The sequence below is a fragment of the Pipistrellus hanaki genome (assembly GCF_964339955.1).
Source record: "Pipistrellus hanaki genome assembly, chromosome: 16".
NCBI lineage: Eukaryota > Metazoa > Chordata > Mammalia > Chiroptera > Vespertilionidae > Pipistrellus > Pipistrellus hanaki.
In genome coordinates, this window is record NC_140518.1 from 27,060,547 (window position 1) to 27,087,851 (window position 27,305).

A 27,305-nucleotide genomic window follows, 5' to 3' on the forward strand; every position below is an offset into this window, starting at 1 on the left:
CAATATGTCACAACCATCTATATAAGATGTATTGTGGCCCTGGTCAGTGTGGCTTAATTGGTTGACTGTCATCCCGTACACTGAGAGGTCACTCGTTTCTTTCCCAGTCAGGGCACTTCCAGGTTTCAGCCTGATGCCTGGTAGAGGGCGTGCAGTAGGCAGCTGATTGATGCTTCTCTTTCTCATTGATGTTTCTCTCCCTCTCCCTTCCCCCCTCTCTCAAATCAATAAAAACATTTAAAAAAAAATGTAGTGTGGATTAATGCAAAGTGAGGTTGGACTAGAAGTCAGAAGAACTGGACTCAAGTTCTGATTTTATCTGGGGAGGGATCTCTATTATAGGTTTTGTTACTGTAGCAAAGACTGTGGTAAAATACAGGCTGATCAGAAGCATCGTGCAGAGCAAACCCTTACAACTTTGTGTATATTAGTGTATTGGAGTTACTAAAAAAAGGCTAAGACTGACTAAAGTAGTAACATCTAATATGTAAAAAAAAAAAAAAAAAAAAAAAGTACACTTCCTGTAATTCCTTAAAATATATGTGGGGCTCTGGCCAGTTTGGCTCAGTGATTAGACTGTCAGCCTGCCAACCGAAGGGTCTCAGATTTGATTCCAGGTCAGGAGTGCCTACCTCGGTTGCAGGCTGGATCCTCAGCCCTGGCTGGGCATGTGTGGGAGGAAACCAGTCCATATGTCTCGCATCAATGTTTCTCTCTCTCCCTTTCCTCCAGTCTACTCTCTCTCAAGGATCAGTGAAGAAAAATATCCTCAAGTGAGGAGATAGAAAGATAGATAGATATATAATAAAAAAGAAAGAAATATGGGTTGGACTGACCCTCCCTAAAATACATAATATCCTGACTAGACATCACGGATCTAAAGATATGCTGGTAATTCTGAATAAATGTTTGTCAGGTCCCAAGAAGGAAAGGCAGGCTAAGTAAGAGGTCCCTGCAATTTATTAGGTTGTGCAAGACCCTAAGGTGAAGATGGGAAAATGATTTGAGAAGAATCTTCAAAAAAGGACAGTGGAATGTTCTTCTGATGAATGCAGTTAATAAAAAGGTCAAGGAAAAAAAAAGAGAGAGAAATGGTAACTTCCAGAAAAGGTAAAGCGTCTGGCTGCCAAGAACATGGGCATTGAATGGTGGCCTCTGAGTGAGTGGCTTTGTCTGTTGGAATTGCTCTCTTGGAGGTAAGTTTAGGTCTTCTCACTCTCTTTGATCTTGGTCTAATTCCCTACAGTGACTCCACAACTTCCTAATTGTGGGTTCTTGGTAAGTTCATTAGCTTCTCTAAGCTAGACTCAAGTTTCCCCGACAGTAAAACAGATCTCTAGTACCTGCTGTTAAAGGTTGTTTTAAGGGTCAGGTGAAGTAACATATGTGACCATGTCACTCTCAGCTACTAGGTAAGCTCCCTGTGCTGAGGAGCTCTTCCGGGGATGGGCAGAGCCGAACTGCTTCACTGTTGGCCTCTAGCAACCACAAGAGCACCTAAAGCCCTATTCTTACTTGTGGTTCCTAATTTTCAATCATCTGACTTCTCCCAAGTGGAGGAAGAACAAATGGAGCAAACTGTGGAGACATTGTGAAGCCATTTATAAAGGGTGAGATGCTAAAAAATGCCCCCGTTCTTGCATGGGATGATTTTCCAAACAAGCCTTCCCAGTATAAATTCAGGAGCCGAAGGAAAAGCCTGATGAGAGATACTCCTCACAAAGAAGCAAATGTGTAAGCCACCAGCTCCTCCTTTAAAAAACAAAAACAGCTGAAACTGGTTTGGCTCAGTGGATAGAGCATCGGCCTGTGGACTGAAAGGTCCCAGGTTCGATTCCGGTCAAGGGCATGTACCTTGGTTGTGGGCACGAGGCAGCTGATCGATGATTCTCATCGATATTTCTAACTCTATCCCCCTCTCTTCCTCTCTGTAAAAAGTCAGTAAAAGTATATTAAAAAAAAATAAAAAAACCCAACCAGTTTTATGGAATTACTGGAGGCCTGGTGCATAAATTTGTGCATGGGTGGGGTCCCTCAGCCTGGCCAGTAATCAGGGTTGATCAGGGCCATCTTGTCCAGTGCCATTCAGGGCCGATTGAGGCCAGCCAGAGGGCGGGAGGGACCGCAGGAGGTTGGCCAGCCACAGAAGGTTGGCTGTGGGAACGCACTGACCACCAGGGGGCAGCTCCTTCATTGAGATCTGTCCCCTGGTGGTCAGTGAGCATCATAGCAATGGGTCAACTGGTCATTTGGTCACTTAGGGTTTTATATAATTTACATATACAATTCACCCACAGTGTCAAGTTCAATAATTTATAGTACATTTACAGAGTTGGACAACCATCACCACAATCAGTTTTAGATCATTTTCATCATTGCAAAACAGAAACCCTGTAACCATGATCAGTCACACCCCATTTTCCTCCAAAGGCCCCAGCCCTAGGCAATAGTAAAGAGGATGGTGACAGTCCATGTGCCTGTGGGAATCCATCTATGTTACTCCCACAAGAGGCAGCGGTTGCATTCTCCTGTGGGAGGTGGGTGGGGGAATCTGGGAGCCGGGGGAAGCCATGCTGTGGGAGCTGGGCAGTACAGTGGCAGCCTCCAGCCTATCCTGCATCCCACTCCATCCTCCTTTCTGGAGGTCATACAAGTGCAACCTCTATCTCTTGGCAGGAGCAAGTAGCTCAGAACTAGAGCAGTGTCTCAATACTGGGAGACAGGAGGAGTGCTTAAAGCTCCAGCAATCCAATCTGCATCCCTCAACTACACCCCCCCGCCCAAGTTGAGAAAATTTCAGTTTAATAGGGATCTGAGAAGAAGAAGAAAAAAGGCTCATGGCAAAGAATTCCCAGATACTTGAGTAGCACCTTGAAATAAAGTAAAATAAATAAACCAACAGAACTTTACTTGAGGGAACATAGCTAATGGAATTGAAACAAACCCTTAGAATAAGCATTATTAATATAATCAGAGAGATGCACGCAAGGCTTTGCATCCATGAAGCAAGAACAGGTATTATACTGGTAAAGATGAATTAAATTGGAGAACTTGATAAAAACAATCTATATTATAAAAGGCCAGAGGCCTTAACACTGCAACAACCAACCAACCAGTCACCAGGATGTGCATGGAGGACTTCTCAGGCCCTCCTCCCAACCTCCCACCCCAAGACACTGGCAGTATCGGCGGAGTGTCGCAGGATGCTGGCAGCACCCACAGAGTGTGTGAGGCATCACAGGGCGGTGAACATGGCCCTGATGGCAGGCTAGGTCTAGAGGACTCTACACGTGCATGACTTAATCATGTGCTGGGTCTCTAGTGTTTGAAGTAAAACACTCAGTAGATGGGTCGAGTGGCAGAATGGATACACTGAAGAGTGAACAGTGCACTGGAAGACTGGCTGGAGAGATTCTCTCAGATGCAGTAAGAAAAGAAAAGAAAATGGAAGTATGAAAGCCATGGAAGGTAGAGCAGGAAGTGCTAACATCAGTCTGATAGCAGTGACAGGAGAAAGAGGAGACCTGGAGGGCAGATATGGCAATGTTCTCTGTTATTTCAGCAACTGCACTTCTCCAACCCTCCTTCCTGTTGCCCAGGCTGTCTCTCACGATGGAGGCTGAATATGCTCACAACTTGCTTTTCCGGCCACTCTCACAGCTGGGACCTGGGTGTGTGACCCAGTCCTAATCATGGGGACCTGATAGGACCTAGCAGAAAGGAATTTCTCTACAATACCAGAGATGCATACTCTAGGTCACAAAGTTCATCCCATGTTTTATTCAGTCAGCTTTGTAGTCTCCCTTTCACATTTAGTTTCTTAACTCATCTGAAGTTCACTCTTATTGATAATGTTAGGTGTAGTGATCCAGTTTTTCCTACTTCACTTAAGAAGTTATCCCTATTGGTATGATACTGCACTCCTTTTATTGTATAGAAAGTGCCTATGTATAAATGGGTCCTTAGAGTTCTCTATTTTTGTAAATTATGGCCTTGCAATATATCTCGATATCTAGTAGAACAAACCTCCTTTCCCCAATTGTTTTTTTTTTTGTTGTTGTTGTTGTTTTTTTGTTTGTTAATCATCACCTGGCGATATTTTTTCCCCATTGATTTTTTAGAGACTAGAAGGGAGGGAGGGAGAGGAGAAAGAGAGAAAGAGAGAGAAACAATGTGAGAGAGACGCATTGATTGGTTGCCTCCTATAGGTTCCTCTACAGGGCCAACTTGCAACCCTGGGAGTGGAACGTAGGACCCTTTGGAGTTCGGGCCAATGCTCTAATCACTGACCCACACCGGCCAGGGCCAATGACTCTTTTGTTTAAGGTTATGTAAGTCGTTCATTTCCTTTATTATACATTTTAGAGTATTTTTACTCTTTTTCTTAAATTCGAATTTTGTTTGCACTTATAGATTTGGAGACAAGTGCTGAACAGAATAAATAAGAAAGAAAGAAAAACAAACAAACAAACACACACCAGCCCTGGCTGGTGTGGCTCAACTGGTAGAGCATCATCCTGTGCACCTAGGGGTCACCAGTTTGATTCCTGGTCAAGGCACATAGCCAGATTGTGGGTGCAATCCCTGGTAGGGAAGTGTATGGGAGGCAACTGGTAGATATGTCTCCCCCTCTCAAATCAATAAAAACATATGTTAAAAAAGAAAAAACAAAAAAACAAAATAATGTAATAATGACATTTCAGAGCATCAAAGAGAAAAACATTCTTAAAGTTATCAGAGAAAAAAGCAGATTACTGAGAAAAGGGTAAGAATCAGATTGCCATCTGACTTTCACTAGCAACATCAGACTCAAGAAACAGTAGAACATACGGAAAAAAACAGAGCATCAGTGTGTTTTGTGGTTTCAGAAGACTTCAGGATGTATCTTTAAACTCAAGCTTGATACCTCAGGGAGACCAGAAAACTGAACTGTTCTCCTTACCTCGTTTTACAAGTTATCCATACAGTTGTCCCTTTGCTAAGTGTCCACATGTGTCACATTTGGGGATTCAACCATCCCAACAAATCACAGATTGAAAAGATTTGGGGGAGGGAACTTACATTGTTGCTCACATGTACTATGTAGTTAGGCCTGGTTACATCTAACTACATAGAACATGTCAGCAACAATGGTTACATCTGTACTGAACATGTACAGACTATTTTTCTTGTCGTTAGTCCCTAAACAATACCAAAGGATGGTGCTACATTGGAGGGAAAATCAGAGGAAATGCATAAATAAGTGAGACCATTTATAATTTAAGTGAGTAGTAATAAGCATATGTTATAAACTAATATTTCTTTTAAAAAATATATTTTATTGATTTTTTTTTTACAGAGAGGAAGGGAGAGGGATAGAGAGTTAAAGACATCAATGAGAGAGAAACTTCAATCAGCTGCTTCCTGCACACCCCCTACTGAGGATGTGCCGGCAATCAAGGTACATGCCCTTGATTGGAATCAAACCTGGGACCCTTCAGTCTACAGGATGATGCTCTATCCATTGAGCCAAACCAGTTAGGGTCTAATATTTCTTTTTAAAATTTAAATTAAATTAAAATTTTCCTCATTACCATTTATCCCCTCTATGCTCTCTTGGACCAATATTTCTTACTTTTTTATTTTATTTTTTATTTTTTTAAATGTTCCATTTCTTTCTTTTTTTAAAAAAATATATTTTATTGATTTTTTACAGAGAAGAAGAGAGAGGGATAGAGAGTTAGAAACATCAATGAGAGAGAATCATTAATCAGCTGCCTCTTGCACACCCCCTTCTGGGGATGTGCCCGCAACCAAAGTACATGCCCTTGACTGGAATCGAACCTGGGACCCTTCAGTCCGCAGGCTGACGCTCTATCCACTGAGCCAAACCGGTTTCAGCTCTTACTTAAAAAAAAAAAAAATATATATATATATATATATATATATATATTTATTATTATTATTATTGTTTTTTTACAGAGAGGAAGAGAGAGGGATAGAGAGTTAGAAACATCGATGAGAGAGAAACATGGATCAGCTGCCTCCTGCACACCCCCCCACTGGGGATGTGCCCGCAACCAAGGTACATGCCCTTCACCGGAACTGAACCTGGAACCACCCAGTCCGCAGGCTGAAGCTCTATCCACTGAGCCAAACTGGCTTTAGCAATATTTCTTACTTTTTTCTTTTTTTTTTTTTTAAATATATTTTATTGATATTTCACAGAGAGGAGGAAGGGAGAGAGTAGAGAGCTAGAAAAGTCAATGAGAGAGAAACATCGACCAGCTGCCTCTTGCACACCCCCCACTGGGGATGTGCCCGCAACCAATGTACATGCCCTTGACCGGAATCGAACCTGGGACCCTTCAGTCCGCAGACCGACGCTCTACCACTGAGCCAAACCGGCTTCAGCATATTTCTTACTTTTGATGTTTTGATTTTATTCAATTCTTTAAAACATGGTTTATAAGCTTTGGAGTTAACACGGGGATAAAGGAATTTTATTTCACATGTTGAGAAAAAAAGATTATTGCATAAAATATTTTGATATCTCAAGGATATACTATTTCTGCCAAGAAGCAGAGCAAGGAGGGCTATAACTTATGGTATCAAAAGAACATGTCAAATTTAACTTGAGACTTTTTACTCTGTTGATCAAGGCTCTTTCTTTGGCTGGCTGAGTTGTAAATATGTATTCTATATCTTTGCATTTCTTATCGCTACAGAGGATGGCAAACCATGCTATAAATCCTATATAATCAAAGTATTTTTAGGTGCACAGATTGCTTCCTTCAACAAGAGACTTATATTTTTTTTGTGTCACATCTCTCTTATTTAAGACAGAATTATGCTTTCCAGTTTTACAAACACTTTCTTCAAAGTGCTGAAAGAAAACTAAATGTGACAACTAGCAATTCTATTCCGGCTAAACTACTACTCAAATTTGGGGAGTAAACATAAATAATTAGAGGCACACAGAAGCCTAGAAAATTTGCCACCCATAGACTCACTCTGAAATAACTGCTTTTTAGCTATTTTAGTTATATTTTTCTGAGGACAGGAGTCCACGGTCTGTTTTATCCAGAAGTGAAACAACTGCCCGGCCCCAGGAAAGCCCCCAACAACCTAGGTGCATGCGAAGGATGCACCGATGGAGTAGGTCAGTCTTCAGTCGGTTTCTTTGGTAGAACAAGAAGAATAATGAAAGAAAATGAGGTACAAGAAGAAATAGTGAGTAAATAAATTAGTAAAAATTAATGTCTAACTATTAATTGGATTAAAATTTAGAGAGAGTGGATGAGAGGGAAGGGGAGAGAGAGAGAAGAGAGAGAATGTAGAGAATGCATTGATGTGAAACATCCTTTGGGCCCCGGACAGGGGCTGATCTCTAACCTACAACTCGGGTAGCTGCCCTTCACCCGGGAATCCCACGCTCACCCTTCAGAGCGCTGGGGGGAGTGTGGGAGGGCGGCGCTCTACCCATCGAGCCACACCAGCCAGTGCCGTTTTCTTTTCTTTTCTTTTCTTTTTTTTTTTTTTTGAGCTGGGGAATTTGGGTAGCTGTTAGGCTTCGGTGTGACACCCGCGAGGAATTTATTTGGTGCATGGGGGCAAACATGATAATTTCACTTTTCTCCCACACTGGTGGATTTAACCACAGGCTGGCTAGCATTCTGTAGGATTCTAGCCCGCAAAGTGTGTGTGTGTGTGTGTGTGTGCGCGCTCGCGTGTCTCTCCCACAAGTGTCGTTAGACCCTTGAACGAATTTGAATGGTGCTGTTCTTTGTGAGCCACATGTGAGCACTTTGTAAGATTGTTTATGGCCCTGAGCGAACGATTAAACCTAGAAGCTGCAAAGAAAGCTGAAAAGAGCTTTCAATGAATACCAAGCCCGGTGCTCAAATACCCCTCTCTCAAGGGCGATGGAGGGGAATCCGGGCCGAGACCATTTTTGGGGTGGATGGGGATTAACTGGCCTTGAGTACCTATTCACAAGGTGCGTCCTTTCCTCTTTTGTTCGCGGGCGGGCCGCTAGGCGGTGTCGGGGAGCTATCCGCCCACCGGCGAGCAGCCCCGCTCTCACCCTCGCCCTTCACCCCTCTGGCCCAGCGTAGAGACTACAACTCCCGTGGTGCTCTGGGAGGGGGGTGTTGGACGGGAGGGAGGGGCGCGGGGGCGGGCCTTCCGGGCGTGTGTTTCCGGCGTCGGCCGCGGCCCGGACGGTGTGAGAGCTGTAAGATGGCGGCGGCGGCGGTAGAGTTCCAGAGAGCCCAGTCTCTACTCAGCACCGACCGGGAGGCCTCCATCGACATCCTCCACTCCATAGGTAAAGGCAGCCGCGCCCCCTCCCCGGCCCTGCCGTCCCGGCGCGGCCTGTGCGGGCCGGCGGCGGCGGCGCGGGGCCGGGCTAGCCGGTCCTGGCGCTGCTGACTCACTGTGTGTGTGTGTGCGAGGGGGGCCGGGCCGGGGGCACAGGCCGCTCGGGGCTCCCTAGAGCCCCGGGGTCCCACCTCGGCGGGGAGCCCCGAGGCAGCCCCGGCGTCCGCTGGCGGGCTGCTGACTCACGGCGGGCTCCGCGTGGGGTGCGAGAGCGGGCCGAGCCGGGGCCGCACCCCTCCCTGGACTTGTCTCCCGCTCCGGCCCGAGAGCGAGCGAGCGAGCGAGCGAGCCGCCGGGACCCGCAGCCGTGCGGGCGGCGTGCCGGCTGCCACCCGGGCGGAGAGCCTCCGGGGGAAGGAAGGGCCGGGGCGAGACCCGCTGCGGACAGGCATTTCCCGCCGTCGTTATCAGCGCCGCCCGGTCCGGGCGGGAGCGGGAGCGCTCGGGCTCGCTCCGCTCTCGGAGTTTCCTTCCTGGGGACCGGGAGCTGCGGCTGCTCCCCGGACCCACGGCAGACGGCTCCGCGGGACGGGGGGCCTCCTCCTGAGCTGGGAAGTGCCGAGGGGGCGCACCCCGCGGGCTGGCCTTTGGCTGGAGGAGGTGGCCCCTGCGTTCCTTTGCCCCCATGCAGGGTGTAAAGAGCGCGATGATGTCGGGGTGGGACCGTCGGGCCAGAGGAGGTGACTCATCGGCCTCCTCTTCCCCCGGAGAGGTTTGGAAGTGAGTTCGGGGAGTTAGTTGTGAGCGAGCCGCGGAGTTCAGGGAAACTCTGCAAGCGGCCGGCTGCCGGAGCTGGTGGGAGGATTGGAGAAAAATTCCTTAACTCCGGTAGAGTTGTCTCATACTTCGCACCCAAACAGGAAATCATCAGTGGGAGCCCCCGCCAGTCCCGTCGGACAGATTCCTGCTAGGATTCAGGTGTGAACAGAAATACACTTGTGATGACAGAGAATGCTTTTCATGTTCAGTCCGAAAGGGTTCAACCGGGGCATGAGCTAGCTCTTCTGCACATGCAGTAATGCGATCTTTTTAGCGTAGCCCGGGCGGGTTTGATTTGGATCAACAAGTAGTATGAGAATGCACGTGGATGGGGGACCTCCAGGATGTTGGCTTTTATGGTGGCTGGTCCGAAATTTGGTATTCCTAGCGTGCATGGAGGAAGGACGGTGACAAGATCTTGATGTCTTTATCTTTGGGGGTCCTGGAGAAGGGGGGGGGGGGCACGACTCCTTCTGGGAGCTCAGGTGCACTTGTGAATGGATGAGATTGGTAAATGAAGGGTGTTTCATTTTGATGAAACTGATAAGTCAAGGTTGATAAGTTTGTTAAGTCTTGACTTATCGGTTACAATGGCACAACCAGAGTCCTTGCAATCCCTGTGGCATGTGTATTTCTATTCTGTGAATACGCACTAACATTTAGAACTATGAGAAGCATAGGTTTTATTTATCTATTTTTTTTATTTTTTTTTTTTGTGCCTAGCATTTTGTCTTTTATAAAGTGGGGGTTACGGTAAACTTTATAAGGAGAGTATCTCTTGCTTGCCCGCTGCCCTGGGAGAGAGTTCCCTGAAAGTGTCCCTGTTAGATAGAGCTTGAGTCACGATGGTTGACAGCCCTACTCTTTCTGGACTCCATTAGGGAGTGTCAAAGTCTTGGTTTTTGTCAAGTCATGATGCTTCGTAAAGAGAAGTGAAAACTAGTGATGATCACAAATTACCTCTACACATTTGGAGAGGCTATTCAGTGATCCAGATGTAGAATAGTTATTAACAGTCGAACGTGGAACAGATAGCACAAAGTTATTTTAACAGGTCCCGAGCCCATTGGGAAGCAGCAGTCCCTCCTAAGGATCTTGTTTTTCCTGAATGGCTTTGTAGAGCTGCATACCCCTAGCACCTGTCAGTGGAGGCTTTCCTTGGCCTAAAGTTTACTGGGAGACTATTTATTTACCCTCACCTGAGGATATTGTTTCCATTGAATTTATTTTTTTTTGAAAGTGGAAGGGAAGAAGGAAGGGAGAGAGTGAGGGAGGAAGGGAGGGAGAGAGAAGACAGACAGACAGAAAAATCGATTGGTTGCTTCCTGCACATGTGCCAACCTGGGTTAGGGATCGAACGTGCAACCCAGGTAAGTTCCCTTGACCAGGAATGAAACCAAAGCCCCTTTGATGTATGTGCCTGCTAATGCTCTAACCACTGAGCACACCGGTCAAGTTGGTTTCTTGACTTTCGATTTTATAGTTATTAGTAATGTGGTCATTTGATTTAAGTTTGTGGCAGGTAAATGCACAGCTATGTTGAATATTTTCATATAATAATCCCTAGCCTGGGGTTTACCACCACTTGTTTTGTTTGAATTTTGTCTTAACCAAATGACTGCAACAGAAATCTCAGTGTATGTGGGCAAGGGAAATTCTGATAGAATGAAAGACACATTTAAATAAAAGAGAAGAGTCTATTATGATGTACATGATTTTCCTACTTTTTTGTAAGCTTTCGATTTGTCTTTTGTTAACTGAGTTTGTAATTGGTCTTGTGAGGGTGAACTTTCCTTTAGTCTTCATTTTTTGTCAGAATTTTAAGAGGTTTTGAATTTCTTCTCCCAGTGAAGCGTGACATTCAGGAGAACGATGAGGAGGCAGTGCAGGTCAAAGAGCAGAGCATCCTGGAACTGGGGACTCTCCTGGCGAAGACTGGACAAGCTGCAGGTGAGTATTGCAGATGGACTGCTTTCTCTTTTTACCTGTAATGCTGGGTGAAGTTGCAACTTTTTGTTGGAGAGAAGGAACAGAGGAACTTCACTTTTTCAGCAAGAGGTTAAGTGGCCTTCTGTAGTGTCTCACAGCTCTTCCATGGGAGTGTTTTGTTCTGCAGCTGCAGGAAAAGCTGTTCCTCTTATCTGGGATTTGCTTGTGGTTTGATTTTTTTAGCCATATTCCCATTCATACACGCAGCAGCAGCAACAGCAGCAGTCTTCAGTGATTCCACTGAGCTGCTCTGATGTATTTATTTAAGGTGGGGAGTGACTTTAGGCTCCCAGTGTGGAAATGACCAGGGGTTTTGCATATAAGTAAGTAACTTAATGTCCTTTTTTTCCTGCTACAGGATGAGTCAGACATTAAATGGGAAGAGCCTTCCTAAGGTTTCTTCATTGATGCCTAGGTCTTTGTGCATGTTACTGCCCAAACTTTCTAGTTGTGATTGAACCATTGACTTTCTAGGCTTCAAATGGTGATGGGTATGTCTTTAGAATAAGATTCTTGTTGACCATGAGTGGCCTTTGACTAGTAAATTGGTAATAGTATTTAGAGAAGCCTGCTTAAACTTAAAATGGATGATTTTTGGTGACGTTACAGTGAATTTAGAGTTTATCTGATTAGAATGGATTAAGCTCTGGTAGGTGACCTCATGAATTACTTTCCCCCAAATTACCTTATCCAAGAGAATGTTAGGTGTAAGATAACAAAACTTGCCGAAACTAGTTTGGCTCAGTGGATAGAGCGTCGGTCTGCGGACTGAAAGGACCCAGGTTCGATTCCAGTCAAGGGCATGTACCTTGGTTGCGGGCACATCCCCAGTAGGGGTGTGCAAGAGGCAGCTGATGGATGATTCTCTCTCATCGATGTTTCCAACTCTCTATCCCTCTTCCTCTCTGTAAAATATAAATAAAATATATTAAAAGAAAAAAAGATAGCAAAACTTCTTGAACTTGAAAACTAAGATCTTTCCCAGTTAAGGATGACAAATTATTAGGCTAAATTAATGGAAAGTTGTGTGAAATTGGGGGAATATGTTTCTGTGGGTCTTTATCTTATTTAAAATACCTATAAAAAGAAAAACAGCCTTAGCCAGTTTTGCTCAGTGGATAGAGCATCGGCCTGCAGACTGAAGGGTCCCAGGTTTGATTCTGGTCAAGGGCACATCCCTAGGTTGTGGGCTTGATCCCCAGTAGGGGGTGTGCAGGGGGCTGCTGATCAGTGATTCTCTCTAATCATTGATGTTTCAATCTCTCTCTCCCTCTCCCTTTCTCTCTAAAATCAATAAAAATATATTGAAAAAAGGAAAAAACAGTGAAAATGACAAAAAGTTTTTAAAAAAACATACACAAAACAGTTTTTTAGTACTTTGTTTTTAATCCTCACCTGAGGATATTTTTCCATTGATTTTAGAGAGAGTGAAAGAGAGATGAAAAGACAGAAATATTGATGTGAGAGAAACACATAGATTGCTTGCCACCTGCATGCTCTCTGACCAGGGCTGGGCCGGGGAGGAGCTTGCAACTGAGGTACATGCCCTTGACTGGAATTGAACCTGGGATCCTTTGGTCCGCAGGCCAACCCTCTGTTCACTGAGCCAAACCAGCTGGGGCCAGTTAGTGTTTTAAGCACAAACATGGTTTAGCTTATTGAATCCTTGACATGACTCCATAAGGTAGATTCTATTATCTATTTACACCTGAGGAAATGGAGCACAGGAAAGTTACTGTCTTACTTAAGGTCTGTCAACTAGTGTGTTAGAGAGCCAGGATTTGAGCCCATGGAGTCCTACTACAGAGTTCATGGTCTCATGGTATAATGGTTTTTACTTCCCACAGTTATTCCCTTGTGGGTTATCAGTGGTGGGTGGTGTGTTTTTTTAATTTATGTTACTTTCCTCCTATTTAACACAGGTATGGATTCTTTTTGCCCATCAGTTAGAGAACAGTTTTGTTAATTAGTCTATACAAAATATAATTAATAAGATCATTTTCTTGAAAGAATTATAGAACCAAGTGAAATGATTTAAGATTTTTTTGTTTCTGAAACATCCAAATGTCTTTCCCTGCAGTAAACGTCATGTAGTATATAGTCAGTGCTTCAGAAAATTTATCCCAAAATGTTAATTGTTTTACTTGAAATTTCCTTTTTTATGCTTTACTTTCTTCTTATTCCTTGCCCTCCCTGGTGATCCATACCTGAGAAGTTTAGAAGTATACTGTTAATCCTATTGGAATTTAACAGGTGAATCATAAGAACTTTTAAAAACTTGTTTTCTAAGGAAGGGTGATGAATATGGTTATATACAATAGAAACGCTAAGGAAGTCTTGGGACCTGCATTCATTTACCTTATTTAGCTATGAATAATTGATAGGTTTGTGTTGTTTTCTTTGATTTGGAGTTTTCTGAGAACAGGAAATATGGCTGTTTCATGAATCTTCAATTTTTATGCATTTAATACATGTCTAACACTGTGCTAAGTACTCTACTCATAAAGTTTAAGATCGGGTCCCTGACTGACAGCACCCATTTTGGGACTTAGTGAATCAGACGGTGTCCTGTGCAAAGTCATGATGGAAAGTATTGCTGAATATTATCAGACATGTGCCTAGGTGCAGGGTCTGCAGATTTCATAGCCTGAGACTATGAAATTATGTTGAGTTCTGTGAGGTTTTAAAAGGGAAGTTCTGATCATATAATTGCAAATAATCTCAGAATAGGAGGAAGGAATTATGTGATTCTGTGCAAATTAAAAAATTTAATTTTGTATATGTGAAAATGGAAAGAAACAGGGAATTTAACCAAGAATGAATAAGAAACAATAGTAGGCTAAAATAAAAAATGAACTGAGTGTTTTGGCAACTAAGAGGTCATTTGTTTCTCTGTGAGTGTGAAGCGAATAACACACTCAGTGCTTGGAGAAAATGCTGTCATGCTAGCAGGTGCTAGAGAGAAGGCACACTGCTTAGCACAAGTTTTCTGACTTTTACAGGAAGGAAAATAATTTTCAAAAAATAAAAAGATAGAAATAATATCAGAATTAAAACCAAAGTGAGAGGAGAGAGCAGCAGCAGATAGTCTATTTAAATAAGTTCTAGGCTCTGACATTTTCTGTCTTTTAGTATCAAAAGAATAGTTCTAGCAGATATATTTATAGAACCACTGTTAATATTTTGAGAAAAATTATGGAGGATGGAGAGATAAAAGAAAATAGTATGGATGAACATTATTCCACTTTTCAAACAGGTAATAAAAAATACTAGACGTGATAAACTGGTAATCATCAGTAAAGTTCTGGGATTATTTGATAAGTATGTTTTAATCACTTAGAACTGTGTTTATTAAGAAAAGATTGTTCCAAATTCACCCTTAGTTTTCTCGGTTAGTCTTATTAGACCATGGATATGCAGAGCTTCTCCACAGACAGTGGCTGGACAGCTGCTTTTGTAAATAAGGTTTTGTTGAACATAGCCATACCTACTTATTTACATACCAGAGGCCTGGTGCATGAATTCTTGCACAGTTGGGGTCCAGCCTGCCTGCCCGATTGCGGCTGATAGAGCCCGATCAAGCTGGGCTGTCCAGGGAGCATCAGGGAGATTGCAGGAGGTTGGACAGCCGGCCTGGCCCAGCGGGCAGTTGGGCTGGCCCTGCCCCCTAATCCAACTCTGGTCAGTCACACTCCCGCCCAAGGGGATAATTTGCATATTAGCCTTTTATTATATAGGATTACCTATGAATGCTTTGCACTACAGTTAGGCTGAGTTGAGTACCTCCCCCTAAGACCTTATAGCCAAAGCTGAAAATATTTACTATCTGACCCTTCACAGAATAAGTTGGCCAACCCCTAGGTTAGGGGAATAATAAAGACTGCATATTTGATATATCAGAGGTTTTAAAGATTTGCCATAATAACAGGTACAGGTTATGAATTTATGATGACAAATGGATCATTTGTCAACCTGAAGGAAAGTCTCTAGCATCTGTCATAGGAATCTGTCCTTGTTCTTCTGGTCAGCATCTGAAGGTGTGCTTATTTTTGTAGATGACTCAGTGCAAGACAGAATTAAGATTTAGAGTTATTGCCAGAGCCAGCAAGATTAAATTCAGTGTGCTAAGAATCAAGTTATATACTTAAAATATTTATCAAAACAGAGGAAGGTGGGGAATTACCTGTCTCTGCAAAAAGACATTCATGGATTCACTGAACCAAGCGAATGCTGTTAGAAAAAGCAAAACACGCTCTTTGTGTTACATGTGATGGCTACCCTGTTTCCCCGAAAATAAGATTGTCTTATATTAATTTTTGCTGCCAAAGATGCGCTAGGTCTTATTTTCAGGGGATGTCTTATTTTTCCATGAAGAAGAATACAGTACACATTTATTGTTAAATGAAAATAAAGGAAATTTATTATCTGTATATGGTACGGTAGTACAGTAGTTGTCAACACAAACCAGACAAACTGTGAATCCTACAGTATCAAGAATTTACTCATTTATTCAATGACAATCATATCGTCATCTTCTGGAACATCATCATAACAATCCAATTCCTAAATTTCCTGGTGAATTTCTTGTGACTCCATTTCTTTCAGAATCAGTGGACCAAATTTCTTATGTTTAGCCTAGGGAGACCTTATTTTCGGGGGGATGCCTTATATTTCACTCAGAAGGAAACCTGTAAGTAGGTCTTATTTTTGGAGGATGTCTTATTTTCGGGGAAACACAGTAGGTGAAAAGAATTAAGACATGATTCTACTGGTCACACGCTACCTGGAGCTCTGTTTTCAGTTCTGGGTATTACAAGTGGTATATCTACAAATGAGTTTATTCAGAAGAGAGCAACTAAGGTGATAAGGAATCTGGGAACCAGGACATTGGAGGAACAGTTGAAATAGGTAAAGATGTTTAGCTTGGAGAAAGGGGAAATTAGGGAGATATAAACGTAGTTGTGTTCAAACCTTTGAAGCCACTTGGAAGGAGGGTATAGACTCATGTTTCAAAAGAGAAGTTAGTTTGACCAACATTGGAGTAGACTGCTTTCTGAACATGTCTTGTCACCCAAGATTTTTCAGAATTGTTCAAGCATAGTAGGTAATGCTGTGGGAGAAGAGACATTGCACTAGACTAAAAGCTATGGTTATATAATTGGAATTTGCATAAATGCAGAGTGATTTTGAGGGGGAGAAATCAGTGTAGTCTGGAGTTGGCTTGGAAGACTTACCAGGACTTTAGTTGGACCTAAAAAGGTATCTAATTCACATAGTAGGAGGTTAAGAGGATGGGGAGAAATTCCAGATGGGAACACAGCATGAGTGAGGCATGAGAGCAGGAGTGTGAATGGGGAAAAAAATCTTAGTGGGAATCAAAGGTCAGTATTGGCAAGAGAAAGATGAACCTTTCCACTCTGTACAAAAGGAACCCGACACAGTCCCATGCATCCCGTGACTTTTCGGGCAGATGAAGATTTCAGGACCCTGAATTAGCATTCTCAGGAGGGTGAGGTTTGCTTGCCCTGATTTAGAGTTCTCAGGAGGGTGAGTCTACAATTGGAGAGTAATAAAGAGGCAGTGGCACTAAAGTAATTTTAACCTATGTTCCAGAAGTACTTCCTTATTTGTCAATTGAAATATTCTCTAATTTTTAGAATTACTGTATTACTTTTTTTTATCTATACAGGAGGGAGAAAACCTTTATGGTGGGCAGGCACCTTTTTTGATCATAGTTTAAGACTTAACGTTTCGAAGATTAATGAGGAATATTAAAAGGGAAAAGCACCCTAGCTTTTATGTAAAAAGTTTATTCAAAAGAGTGCCTGGGAACTGATGTTGCTAAAAGGCTAAACTGGGCAGTACTTTGGGAAGAGAGGAAAAGGGGAACCTGGAGTTGGAAATCTCTGTTCAGGGAGAACTGTAAGGCAGATTTGAAAATTAAAAACAAACAACTCCTATAACCTGTCCAAGGTGGCAGAGGCACAGCGTATTCTATGTTCTAGCAAACTTGTCTCTGAGAGTATGAGTACTATGCTGTTTATCTTTCATTAAAATGGATGAGGCAGAGAGATGAGTGTTTCCCAAGGCCCTTAGAGTAATCCAGAGGTTGAGTGGGTAATAGAACAGTACAAATTTGGTATATGTTGTTAGCTTATTTTTGCTACTCCTACTTGTAAGAATGCTTGAAATTCCTACTAAGTTTCATTTAGACTGATTCCAGTGACATAAGTACTCATTTTATAATCTTGGGTTATTTTTTAAATGGGTATTTTGTTCCTAATATTAATGTTTACTTTTTTCCTTTCTGAATTGCCTTCATTCAGAGCTTGGAGGACTCCTGAAGTATGTGCGACCCTTCTTGAATTCCATAAGCAAGGCTAAAGCAGCTCGTCTTGTCAGATCTCTTCTGGATCTGTTTCTTGATATGGAAGCAGCTACAGGGCAGGAGGTAAGCTGTTTTAATGACAGAAGGTAAATATTATGGGAAAAAGTCTGTTTCAGTGAAAGCAGTGCCTGGCTGCAGTGATACTCATGTAGAAGGGTCAGCTGGGAGAACAGCTCAGGACTTACCATGTCAGTTTCTCTTTGTTCCAGGCATTTGATACTTTGGGTCTGTTCCATGCTTTGCTTTGTAAGTGGAGATTGTTAGTGGTCCCTGGAATCCTCATTACATCAGGGTCACAAACTGGTTCTTGCTTTGAGGTATTGTATTGCCACACTGTTGTAATGTTTTCTGTGTCTATGGCACCTTTCATTGTGTGTCACAGAGCTCCTTGTGAGCACTAATTAAGTCTTGAGGCATCCCTTCTTGGCATGTTTTGTACTGAGTATAATCCTTTCTTGAGGGGTGAGCATCCATCTGTTTGTGTCTTGTGTGCGGAAGCCACGGGTGTATCTGTACATGTCCTCTACAAGTTCAGACTTAGACCCTGAGCTGTGTTTGAAGAGTGCCTCTTTGGATTCACTGAGCCTCATCCAACCCTTTCAAAGATAGCTGCATTTACTGCAATTCAGGGAAAGGAGACGCTACCAAAGTTAAAACTTACACTGTACAAAGTGGCAGATTCAAGCAGAGTATATGTGGTTACTTGAATCTGCAGGAATAATTGTTTGCTGTGGCCTCTGGGTGTACAACTAAAAGGTGTGAAAGGGCATAGTAGCATATTGTGTAAATAATGAGGCAATTCAGAAACCTAGGACATTTAGATTCTGCTTTGAAATCATGTCTTTTAAATAACAAACTAACTTTATTTGTAGAGAAGTCTTCAAATTGATTTGTTTCTGGCAGAACTATGTTCTTTTTATGTACTTTATACATGGCTGGAGTAGCTCAGTGGTTGAGCATTGATCCATGAACTAAAAGGTCACTGGATCGATTCCTAGTCAGGGCACATACCCGGGTTTTGGCCTTGATCCCCAGGAGGGAGTGTGCAGGAGGCAGCCCATTGATGTTTCTATTTCTATCCTTCCTTCCCCTCTCTCTCTCAAATCAATAATAAATAAACAAATAAATAAATTATACTTTGTTCTCATGAAAAAGTGGCACCATCTTTTGTTTGAAATAGGGTGCCTTTAGAATGGGCTGACTAAATGATAGCTTGAAACAAACCAATAAATGTTAGTTGGAACTTTTTAGGCAGAAAAAGTTAATTATCCAAGCTGCTCCTTTCTACACTGGTTCCTGGAATTTGTCCCTTCCCATAACATAGAGCTGACTTAGTGGCTAGAACTGCATTTGTTTAACAGTCATTTTTCCTACTCTTTAAAAAAAAAAAAAAAAAAAAAAAAAAATATATATATATATATATATATATATATATATATATATATATTTTATTGTTTATAGAGAAGAAGGGATAGGGATAGAGAGAAACATCGGCGAGAAAGAATCATTGATAAGCTGCCTCCTGCACAACCCCCACTGGAGATTGAGCTTGCAACCAAGGTACATGCCCTTGACCAGAATCGAACCCGGGACCTTTCAGTCCTCAGGCCAACGCTCTATCCACTGAGCCAAACTGGTTTTGGCTCATAGTAATACTGAGGCCTGAGATAAAATAGGAAGTTTTAGAACACTTTTATGAAAGCTCAGGCTTTTATGTTTGGGAGTTTGGTACCAAGAGTATGGGAGAGAGTCTTTTCCTTGTTTCTTCTTCTATTTGGGGACTAACCATAAGTTAGATCTGCAGAACAGTCTGCAGCTTGCTATATGCCGAAAGCTGCTAGGATTCAGATTAGGTTTTGGTTAATTTCCGTACTAAGGTTTAGAGCTTAGAAAAGGATATATGTATTGTGTTTGGGAGTTGTGCAGTGGGTAGGAATGGGGTGGTTGGTAAGGGGAGGGGAGTAGAAAGTTGGGTGAGGAAGAGAGAAAGAAGACCGAATCAAATCCTTGCCAAATAGTGAACTTCCAGGGCTTTCTAGGAAATTGCCTATGGGAAGCCTTTTTTTTTTTTTTTTGCTATAGTCTAACTGAAACAAATAGTACATTTTAAGAAACCTTACATCAAAAATCCTGTTATTGAAACAGTTATTTCAGTGGACAAAAGGAGTGTGTGCTAGAGAGTTTTAGACTTAGAACAGGAATTTTCCCCCATAGGAATTTAGTTAATAGAACTTAAAAAAATAGTTAAGTATATTGATTTAAAACTTAAATATGTAATTTTGACCACATCAAGCTTTTGTACTCAAGTAAGAGTTGGCTTCCTCCAGAAGCATGGGTGTGCATTCTTAGCCCCTTTATGTTTAGCATGAACAAAGCACAAAGCATTGACAAAATAGCTGTGACATAAGGGTCTTTATTTTTCCCCTTAGAACTGAAGCACCAATTATAGTGCTAAACAATGCAAATCATGTACCTTTAATTGATAACAGACATGCAGTTCATGTTCATTTGTACAAAAATCTGTGCTCGAGAAGAAATGTTTGTATTGACCTGAATTTTTTAAGGCTAGTTTTACATAGAAAGAGCACTAGAGATAGCATCCAGTTCTGATCCCATTGCTGATATGTAATCCTGGGTGAGTCACTTAACATCTGGACTGTCAAGGAAATGGGGGCAGGTGAGATTTTGCAGTAGAATTCAGTGTTTGTTTTTAGCTTGGAATATACATCAGTGGCCAATCTCTAGACTACTGAATCAGGAGCCAAGGCATTATTCATTTTTTGTGTTGTTTGAAACAGTTCTTTGGGTAAAATTGATGGTAAACTGTTTGTAGCCCCTACAAGATGTATAGTACAAAAGACTACTGTGTTTTTGTTGCTAAATTATACAGTAAAATATTTTTATTAAAAAAGATGTTTTTATTGATTTCAGAAAGAGGAAGAGAGGAGAGAGAGAGAGAGAGAGAGAGAGAGAGAGAGGGAGGGAGGGAGGGAGGGAGAGAGAGAAACATCAATGATGAGAGAGAATCATTGATTGGCTGCCTCCTGCACGCCCCCTGCTGGGGAATCAAGCCCGCAACCCAGGTATGTGCCCTTGACTGGAATTGATCCTGGGACCCTTCAGTTTGCATGCCAATGCTTTATCCAATGAGCCAAACCAGCTAGTGCCAGTAAAATATTTTTAGTTCTATTCATGTCATGAGCAGAAATCTTACTTTGAGTTTGGCTTTTCAGAACATAACTCAAAACTGAAATTGTGATTGGCTTTCTTTTATTTCAGTTTTTGTAGAATTTTTATGAGGTCAATTGTGTTTAGGGTTGGAGATTAAAGTAGCCACCAGAGGGCTCCAATGAATTGTAAAGGTTTCATTGAATCTCAGTGTTGAATCCTCTAAATACCAGTTAATGTCAGCCATCCATTTATTTATTGAATTTTAACTTAGGATTTAAACGCAGAAGATGGTTTGGTTTGGATTGTCCATTTTTTTTCTCTCCTTACAACATCTCTTGAGAGGACTTTGGATTTCCATCAAAAACCTATTGTGCCCTAGCCAGTTTGGCTCAGTGGATAGAGTGTCAGCCTGTGTACTGAAGGGTCCTAGGTTTGATTCTGGTCAAGGGCACATACCTAGGTTTTGAGCTTGATCCCTAGTAGGGGGTGTGCAGGAGGCAGCGGATCAATGATTCTAATCATTGCTGTTTCTCTCCCCTCTTTTTTTTTTTTTTTTTTTTAATATATTTTATTGATTTTTTTATAGAGAGAAAGAGACAGAGAGAAACGTCGATGAGAGAGAAACATCGATCAGCTGCCTCCTGCACCCCCCCCACTGGGGATGTGCCCGCAACCAAGGTGTATGCCCTTGACCGGAATTGAACCCGGGACCTTTCAGTCTGCAGGCCGACACTCGATCCACTGAGCCAAACCGGTTTTGGCTCTCTCCCTCTTTTTTACTCTCTGAAATAAATAAATAAAAATATGTTTAAAACAACAGTAACAGCAAAAACATGTTGTATTAGTAATTATTTCTCCAGAAAGTTCAATTTTATTTTTATATTATGCTCTGATTAGCATTTTAATAAAAAACTTGCAGTAACAAGTAACGGTAAGACCTGCAGTACTTAATAAGTACTTTGTCAAAGCTAATATATCAAGGCTATCTGATGGTATTTAGACCATCTAGCATAGATTCCTACTTTAAATCAGTTACTTTGCACATTACATCACTTCTTAGGTGGCAGATAGAACTGGGGATTCAGAGTACCTATAAATAAAGCTTAAATGCCTGTTTAAGTGTTCGTTTAATTCTAAGTTCTGTTTGCTCCCTTTAATAAAAGCTGAAGTGTGCTGGGCTAAATGAATTTGTTAGTTGCACTTAGAATCTGAAAGGGAAGAGCCAGCTGGGCCGGCCCCTCCCTCCCCCCCCCCTTTTTTTTTTTTTTTTAAAGTGTGTGTGTGTGTGTGTGTGTGTATTTTTAATATATTTTATTGATTTTTTTTTTTTTTTTTTAACAGAGAGGAAAGGAGAGGGATAGAGAGTCAGAAACATTGATGAGAGAGAAACATCAATCAGCTGCCTCCTGCACACCCCCAACAGGGATTTGCCCGCAACCAAGGTACATGCCCTTGACCTAAATCGAACCTGCATTCCTTCAGTCCACAGGCCGACGCACTATCCACTGAGCCAGCCAGGGCTAAAGTATATATTTTTTTTGATTTTAAAGAGGAAGTGAGATGGAGAGAAAGATAAACATTTATGATGAGAGAGAATCATTGATTGGCTGTCTCCTGCATGACTCCCACTGGGGATTTAGCCCGCAACCCCAAGCATGTGCCCTTGGCGGTATCGGACCTGGGACCCTTCAGTCTGCAGGCCGATGCTCTATACACCGAGCCAAACTGGCCAGGGCCAGCTGGGCCCTTTGAGTCTTACAAGCAACTGTTCGGAACAAGGCATTTGTGTTTAGGCTGAGAATTTCTCCCAGTGTATTCACATTAAAACATTATTGTTACTGTTTGCAACTATTTGGGGGCAAATTTCTGATTTAAAAAATTTTCAGCCATCATAGAATTTTACATTCCAGGGCTATATATATTGGAAATGCTGGGTCTCTTCTGGGACAGGTAGAAGAGGAATCTCAACAATGAGACTCTTCTAGAGGAACACAGTCTAAGCACCAAGATACTTTGAGTGTAAAAAAGTATACTACTACTATACTATAAGAAAGTATAATACTACTAGAGGCCCGGTACATGAAATTCATGCATGGGGGGTGTGTATCCCTCAGCCCAGCCTGCACCCTCTCCAATCTAGGACCCATCGAGGAATGTCTGACTGCCTGATTCAGGTAGGATTGGGCCTAAACGGGCAGTTGGACATCCCTCCCACAACCTAGGTCTGCTGGCTTCCAACAGCTTGCCTGCCTGCCTTCCTGATTGCCTCTAACCACTTATGCCTGTCAGCCTGATCACCCCTAACCACTCCCCTGCCAGCCTGATTAATGCCTAACTGCTCTCCTGCCAGCCTGTTTGCCCCTAACTGCCCTCTCCTGTAGGCCTGGTCACCCTTAACTGCTCTCCCCTGTAGGCCTGGGCGCCCCCCCCACCCTCCAACTGCCCTTCCCTGCAGGCCCGGTCATCCCCAACTTCCCTCCTCTGCCAGCCTGGTCATCCCTAACTGCCCTCCCCTGCTGGCCATATTGTGGCGGCCATCTTGTATTCACATGGGGGCAGCAATCTTGTGTGTTGGACTGACAGTCAATTTGCATATTATTCTTGTATTGAGGACTGGTGCACAGGTGGGGACAGGTTGGTTTGCCCTGAAGGGTGTCCTGGATCAGGGTGGGGTTCCCCTTGGGATGTGCGGCTGCCTGAGAGAGGGGCCTGTGGTGGTTTGCAGGCTGGCCATGCCCCCCAGCGACCCAAGTGGAGGCCCTGGTATCTGGGATTTATTTATCTTCTATAATTGAAACTTTGTAGCCTTGAGTGGAGCCAAGCCTCCTGCTTGCTCAGTGGCCGCAGCCATTTTTGTTGGGATTTGTTTATCTTCTATAATTGAAACTTTGTAGCCTTAAGTCGAGGCCAAGGCAAGCAAGGGCTGTGCAAACTTGTTTTTTTCCATCGCTGGAGGCAACTCAAGCCTCCTGCTCTCTCCAGCTCCATGGCTGCTGCCATTTTTGTTGGGATTTATTTATCTTATGTAATTGAAACTTTGTAGCCTTAAGTGGAGGCCTGGGTCTGCCAGGGTGTGCAGAAAGGTTGGCTTCCTCTATTGCCAGGGACACCCAAGCCTCCTGCTCTCTCCATGGCCACAGCCATATTATTTGGATTAGTTTACATACTCACTCCTGATTGGCTGGTGGGCGTGGTATGTGGGTATAGAGGAGTTATGGTCAATTTGTGCATTACTCTTTTATTAGATAGGATAACCATTACACATTGAGATCTGTGTATCAAGCATGTCCACTGAGATATTAAATAGAGCAATAAGGGTAATATATAAGGTGGAAATTAAAGTTATTCTCTAAAGCAAAGTTTGTGGGAGTAAAGTGAGGACATAATGTTGCATGTATTGTCTCTTTCCTGTTGCAGGTTGAGTTGTGTTTAGAGTGTATCGAATGGGCCAAATCAGAGAAAAGAACATTCTTACGCCAAGCTTTGGAGGTATGTGCCTACATTAGTACTATTTTCAGGTCTCTATGCATTAGGCAGACTATGAGTATAAATAACACCAGCCTGATAAAAGTTTTTTCTGCAACTTTGGGTTATCCAGGCACCCAAAGATTATTGCTAGTAGTTTCATTCATGAGAATTGCTTTGGTTGAATTTTTATGACAGACCTGCTAACTTAGAGAAGTAAACTGTAACATCATAAAATTAATAGGCAGTCACTGCCCATAAAGAGATAATACTATAGGCTAGATAAATATTTTTGGACTGAATTTGATACTATCATCAGGATTTGAATATTTAACAGTAACAGTTCTGTGACTATCAATCTTTGATTTCTTTCTTTCATCAGTCAATGCCTTTTCTCTTTCCTAGGCAAGACTAGTGTCTTTGTACTTCGATACCAAGAGGTACCAGGAAGCATTGCATTTGGGTAAGTTGCTGGTAGTAATTAATAAGGCATCCTAGCTAGCTAAATGAATGTATTTTAGAGCTTGACTACTCTTATTAGTTATGCATTAATAATTTTTCTTCTAAGAAGGCTTAACCTTCTTTATTTACTGAATCTGTCATGGAAAAATGCCATTTGGAAGTTCTAAGAAACTAACTAGAACTAATTTTTAATTTAGAGAACAGAAAGGTCAAATTGCAAAGTGTTTTATTGCCTTATCACATTTACATATCTGTTTATAATTATACTTAAAATCTATTTTTTTAAAAAAATTATAAAATTTAAAAAATAATTAGATGTGAATATATATACATATATATAGAAGTTGGAGTGGGCCATCTAAAGGCTTTCTCCTGTGTGACATTTATTTATTTATTTATTTATTTATTTATTTATTTCTTTTTATTAAAAAAATATATATATTTTATTGATCTTTTACAGAGAGGAAGGGAGAGATATAGAGAGCTAGAAACATCGATGAGAGAGAAACATCGACCAGCTGCCTCTTGCACACCCCCTACTGGGGATGTGCCCGCAACTCAGGTACATGCCCTTGACTGGAATCGAACCTGGGACCTTTCAGTCCGCAGACCGACGCTCTACCACTGAGCCAAACTGGTTTCGGCTCCTGTGTGACATTTAAACACCTTGAAATCTTTGCCTGCTGCTGGTTTTTTAAAAAAAATATTTATTGATTTCAGAGAGAAAGGGAGAGGGAAAGAGAAATAGAAACATCAGTGATGAGAGAGAATCATTGATTGGCTGCCTCCTGCATGCTCCCTACTGGGGATCAAGCCTGCAACCGGGCCATATGCCCTGACTGGGAATCGAACCAGTGACCTCTTCGTTCCTGGGTTGACACTCAATCACTGAGCCACACCTGGCTAGGCTGTTTCTTTCTTTTTTTTATTTTTATTAGAGTAGGTCCTAGATTATTTTTCCAATATGGAAAAACATGGCTTTTGTAATCTATTAAGTTGAAGAAATTGCTAATAATCCATTTTTATCCTGCAAAAACAATAATTTCATATGGTTCTAACAAATAGTAGGATGTAAAAAAAAAGTTTTATTGCAATATAGTTAACGGACAATAAAATTCATCCTTTAAAAGTGTGCAAACCAGTGGTTTTTAGTATATTCATAAAGTTGTGCAACCATTACCACTATCTGATTTTCTGAACATTTTTATTACCCCAGATATAAATCTTGTACCCATTACTTACACTTCCCATTCATCCATGATCCATCACCTCCCCCGCTTACCAGGCAGTCACTAATCTATTTTCTGCCTTTGTAGATTTGCCTATTCTGGACAGCCTATATAATAAAAGGGTAATATGCAAATTGACCCTAATGGCAGAATGACTGGTCACTGTGACGTGCACTGACCACCAGGGGGCGTATGCTCAACGCAGGAGCTGCTCCCTGCGGAGAGCCGCTCAGCCAGAAGATGGGCTCACGAGTGACGGGAGCCTCTCCCGCCGCCTCTGCAGCACTAAGGATGTCTGACTGTGGCTTAGGGGAGCGGGCGTAAGCCACAGTTGGACATCCCCCGAAGGCTCCTGGGCTGCCAGAGGGATTTCTGACTGCCAGTTAAGGCCTGATCCCCCGTGGAGTGGGCCTAAACCGGCAGGTGGATATCCCTCAAGGGTTCCTGGACTGTGAGAGGGCACAGGCCAGTCTGAGGGGACCCTCCCTCCCCGAGTGCACACATTTTCGTACACCAGGCCTCCAGTTTCATCTAAGTGGAATTATATAATATATGGTATTTGTGATTATCTTCTTTCACTTAGGGTCATGTTTTTAAGGTTCATCCATGTTATAGCGTATGGCAGCCCTTCATTCATTTTTTAAAAAAAACAGATTTTATTTTTTATTTTAAAAAATATATTCTTGTTGATTTCAAAGAGGAAGGATGAGAGAGAGAGAGAGAGAAACATCAGGGAGAAAGAATCATTGATTGGCTGCCTCCTGCACGCCCCCCTCCGGGGATTGAGACCACAACCCGGACATGTGCTCTTGACTGGAATGGAACTTGGGACCCTTCAGTCACCAGGCCAATGCTCTATCCACTGAGCCAAACCAGCTAGGGCTGTCTTTTTTTTTTTTTTTTTTTTTTTTTTAATATATTTTATTGATTTTTGTACAGGGAGAGAGAGAGAGAGAGAGAGAGAGTTAGAAACATCCATGAGAGAGTCATCGATCAGCTGCCTCTTGCACACCCCCACCAGGGATATGCCTGCAACCAAGGTACATACCCTTGACCGGAATCGAACCCGGGACCCTTCAGTCCCCAAGCCAACGCTCTATCCATTGAGCCAAACCTGTCTCGGCTAGGGCTGTCTTTTTTATTTTTGCCATCTAGTTGGCGTGATACGGTATCTCATTGTGGTTTTGATTTGCATTTCCCTAATGACTAATGATGTTAAGCATTTTTTCATGTACTGTACTTATTGGCCATTTGTATGTCTTTGGAGAAATGTTGATTCAAATCCTTTGCTATTTTTTAATTGGATTATTTGTGCTTTTATTATTTATTCTGGATACCAGTCCCTTACCAGATATATGATTTGCAGATATTTTTTCCCCACCTTATGATTTGTGGTTTTCTTTGACGCATAATTTAATTTGGATTAAATCCCATTTTTCTTTTGTTACTTATAATTTTGGTATCATTACTAAGCGGTCATT

General features: G+C 42.2%; 1 protein-coding gene across 1 annotated transcript in view; it reads left to right on the forward strand.

The window, feature by feature from the left end:
* Positions 1–8,173: 8,173 nt before the first annotated feature.
* The window catches only part of PSMD11 (proteasome 26S subunit, non-ATPase 11), a 33,548-nt gene continuing 14,416 nt past the window's right edge, over positions 8,174–27,305 (forward strand). Inside the window, exons 1-5 of the mRNA XM_084862770.1 lie at positions 8,174–8,308; positions 10,969–11,070; positions 17,436–17,560; positions 24,086–24,157; positions 24,539–24,596. Coding sequence (XP_084718896.1) covers positions 8,221–8,308; positions 10,969–11,070; positions 17,436–17,560; positions 24,086–24,157; positions 24,539–24,596 — 445 coding nt within the window. The 5' untranslated portion in view covers positions 8,174–8,220. The remainder of the gene's footprint in view (positions 8,309–10,968; positions 11,071–17,435; positions 17,561–24,085; positions 24,158–24,538; positions 24,597–27,305) is intronic.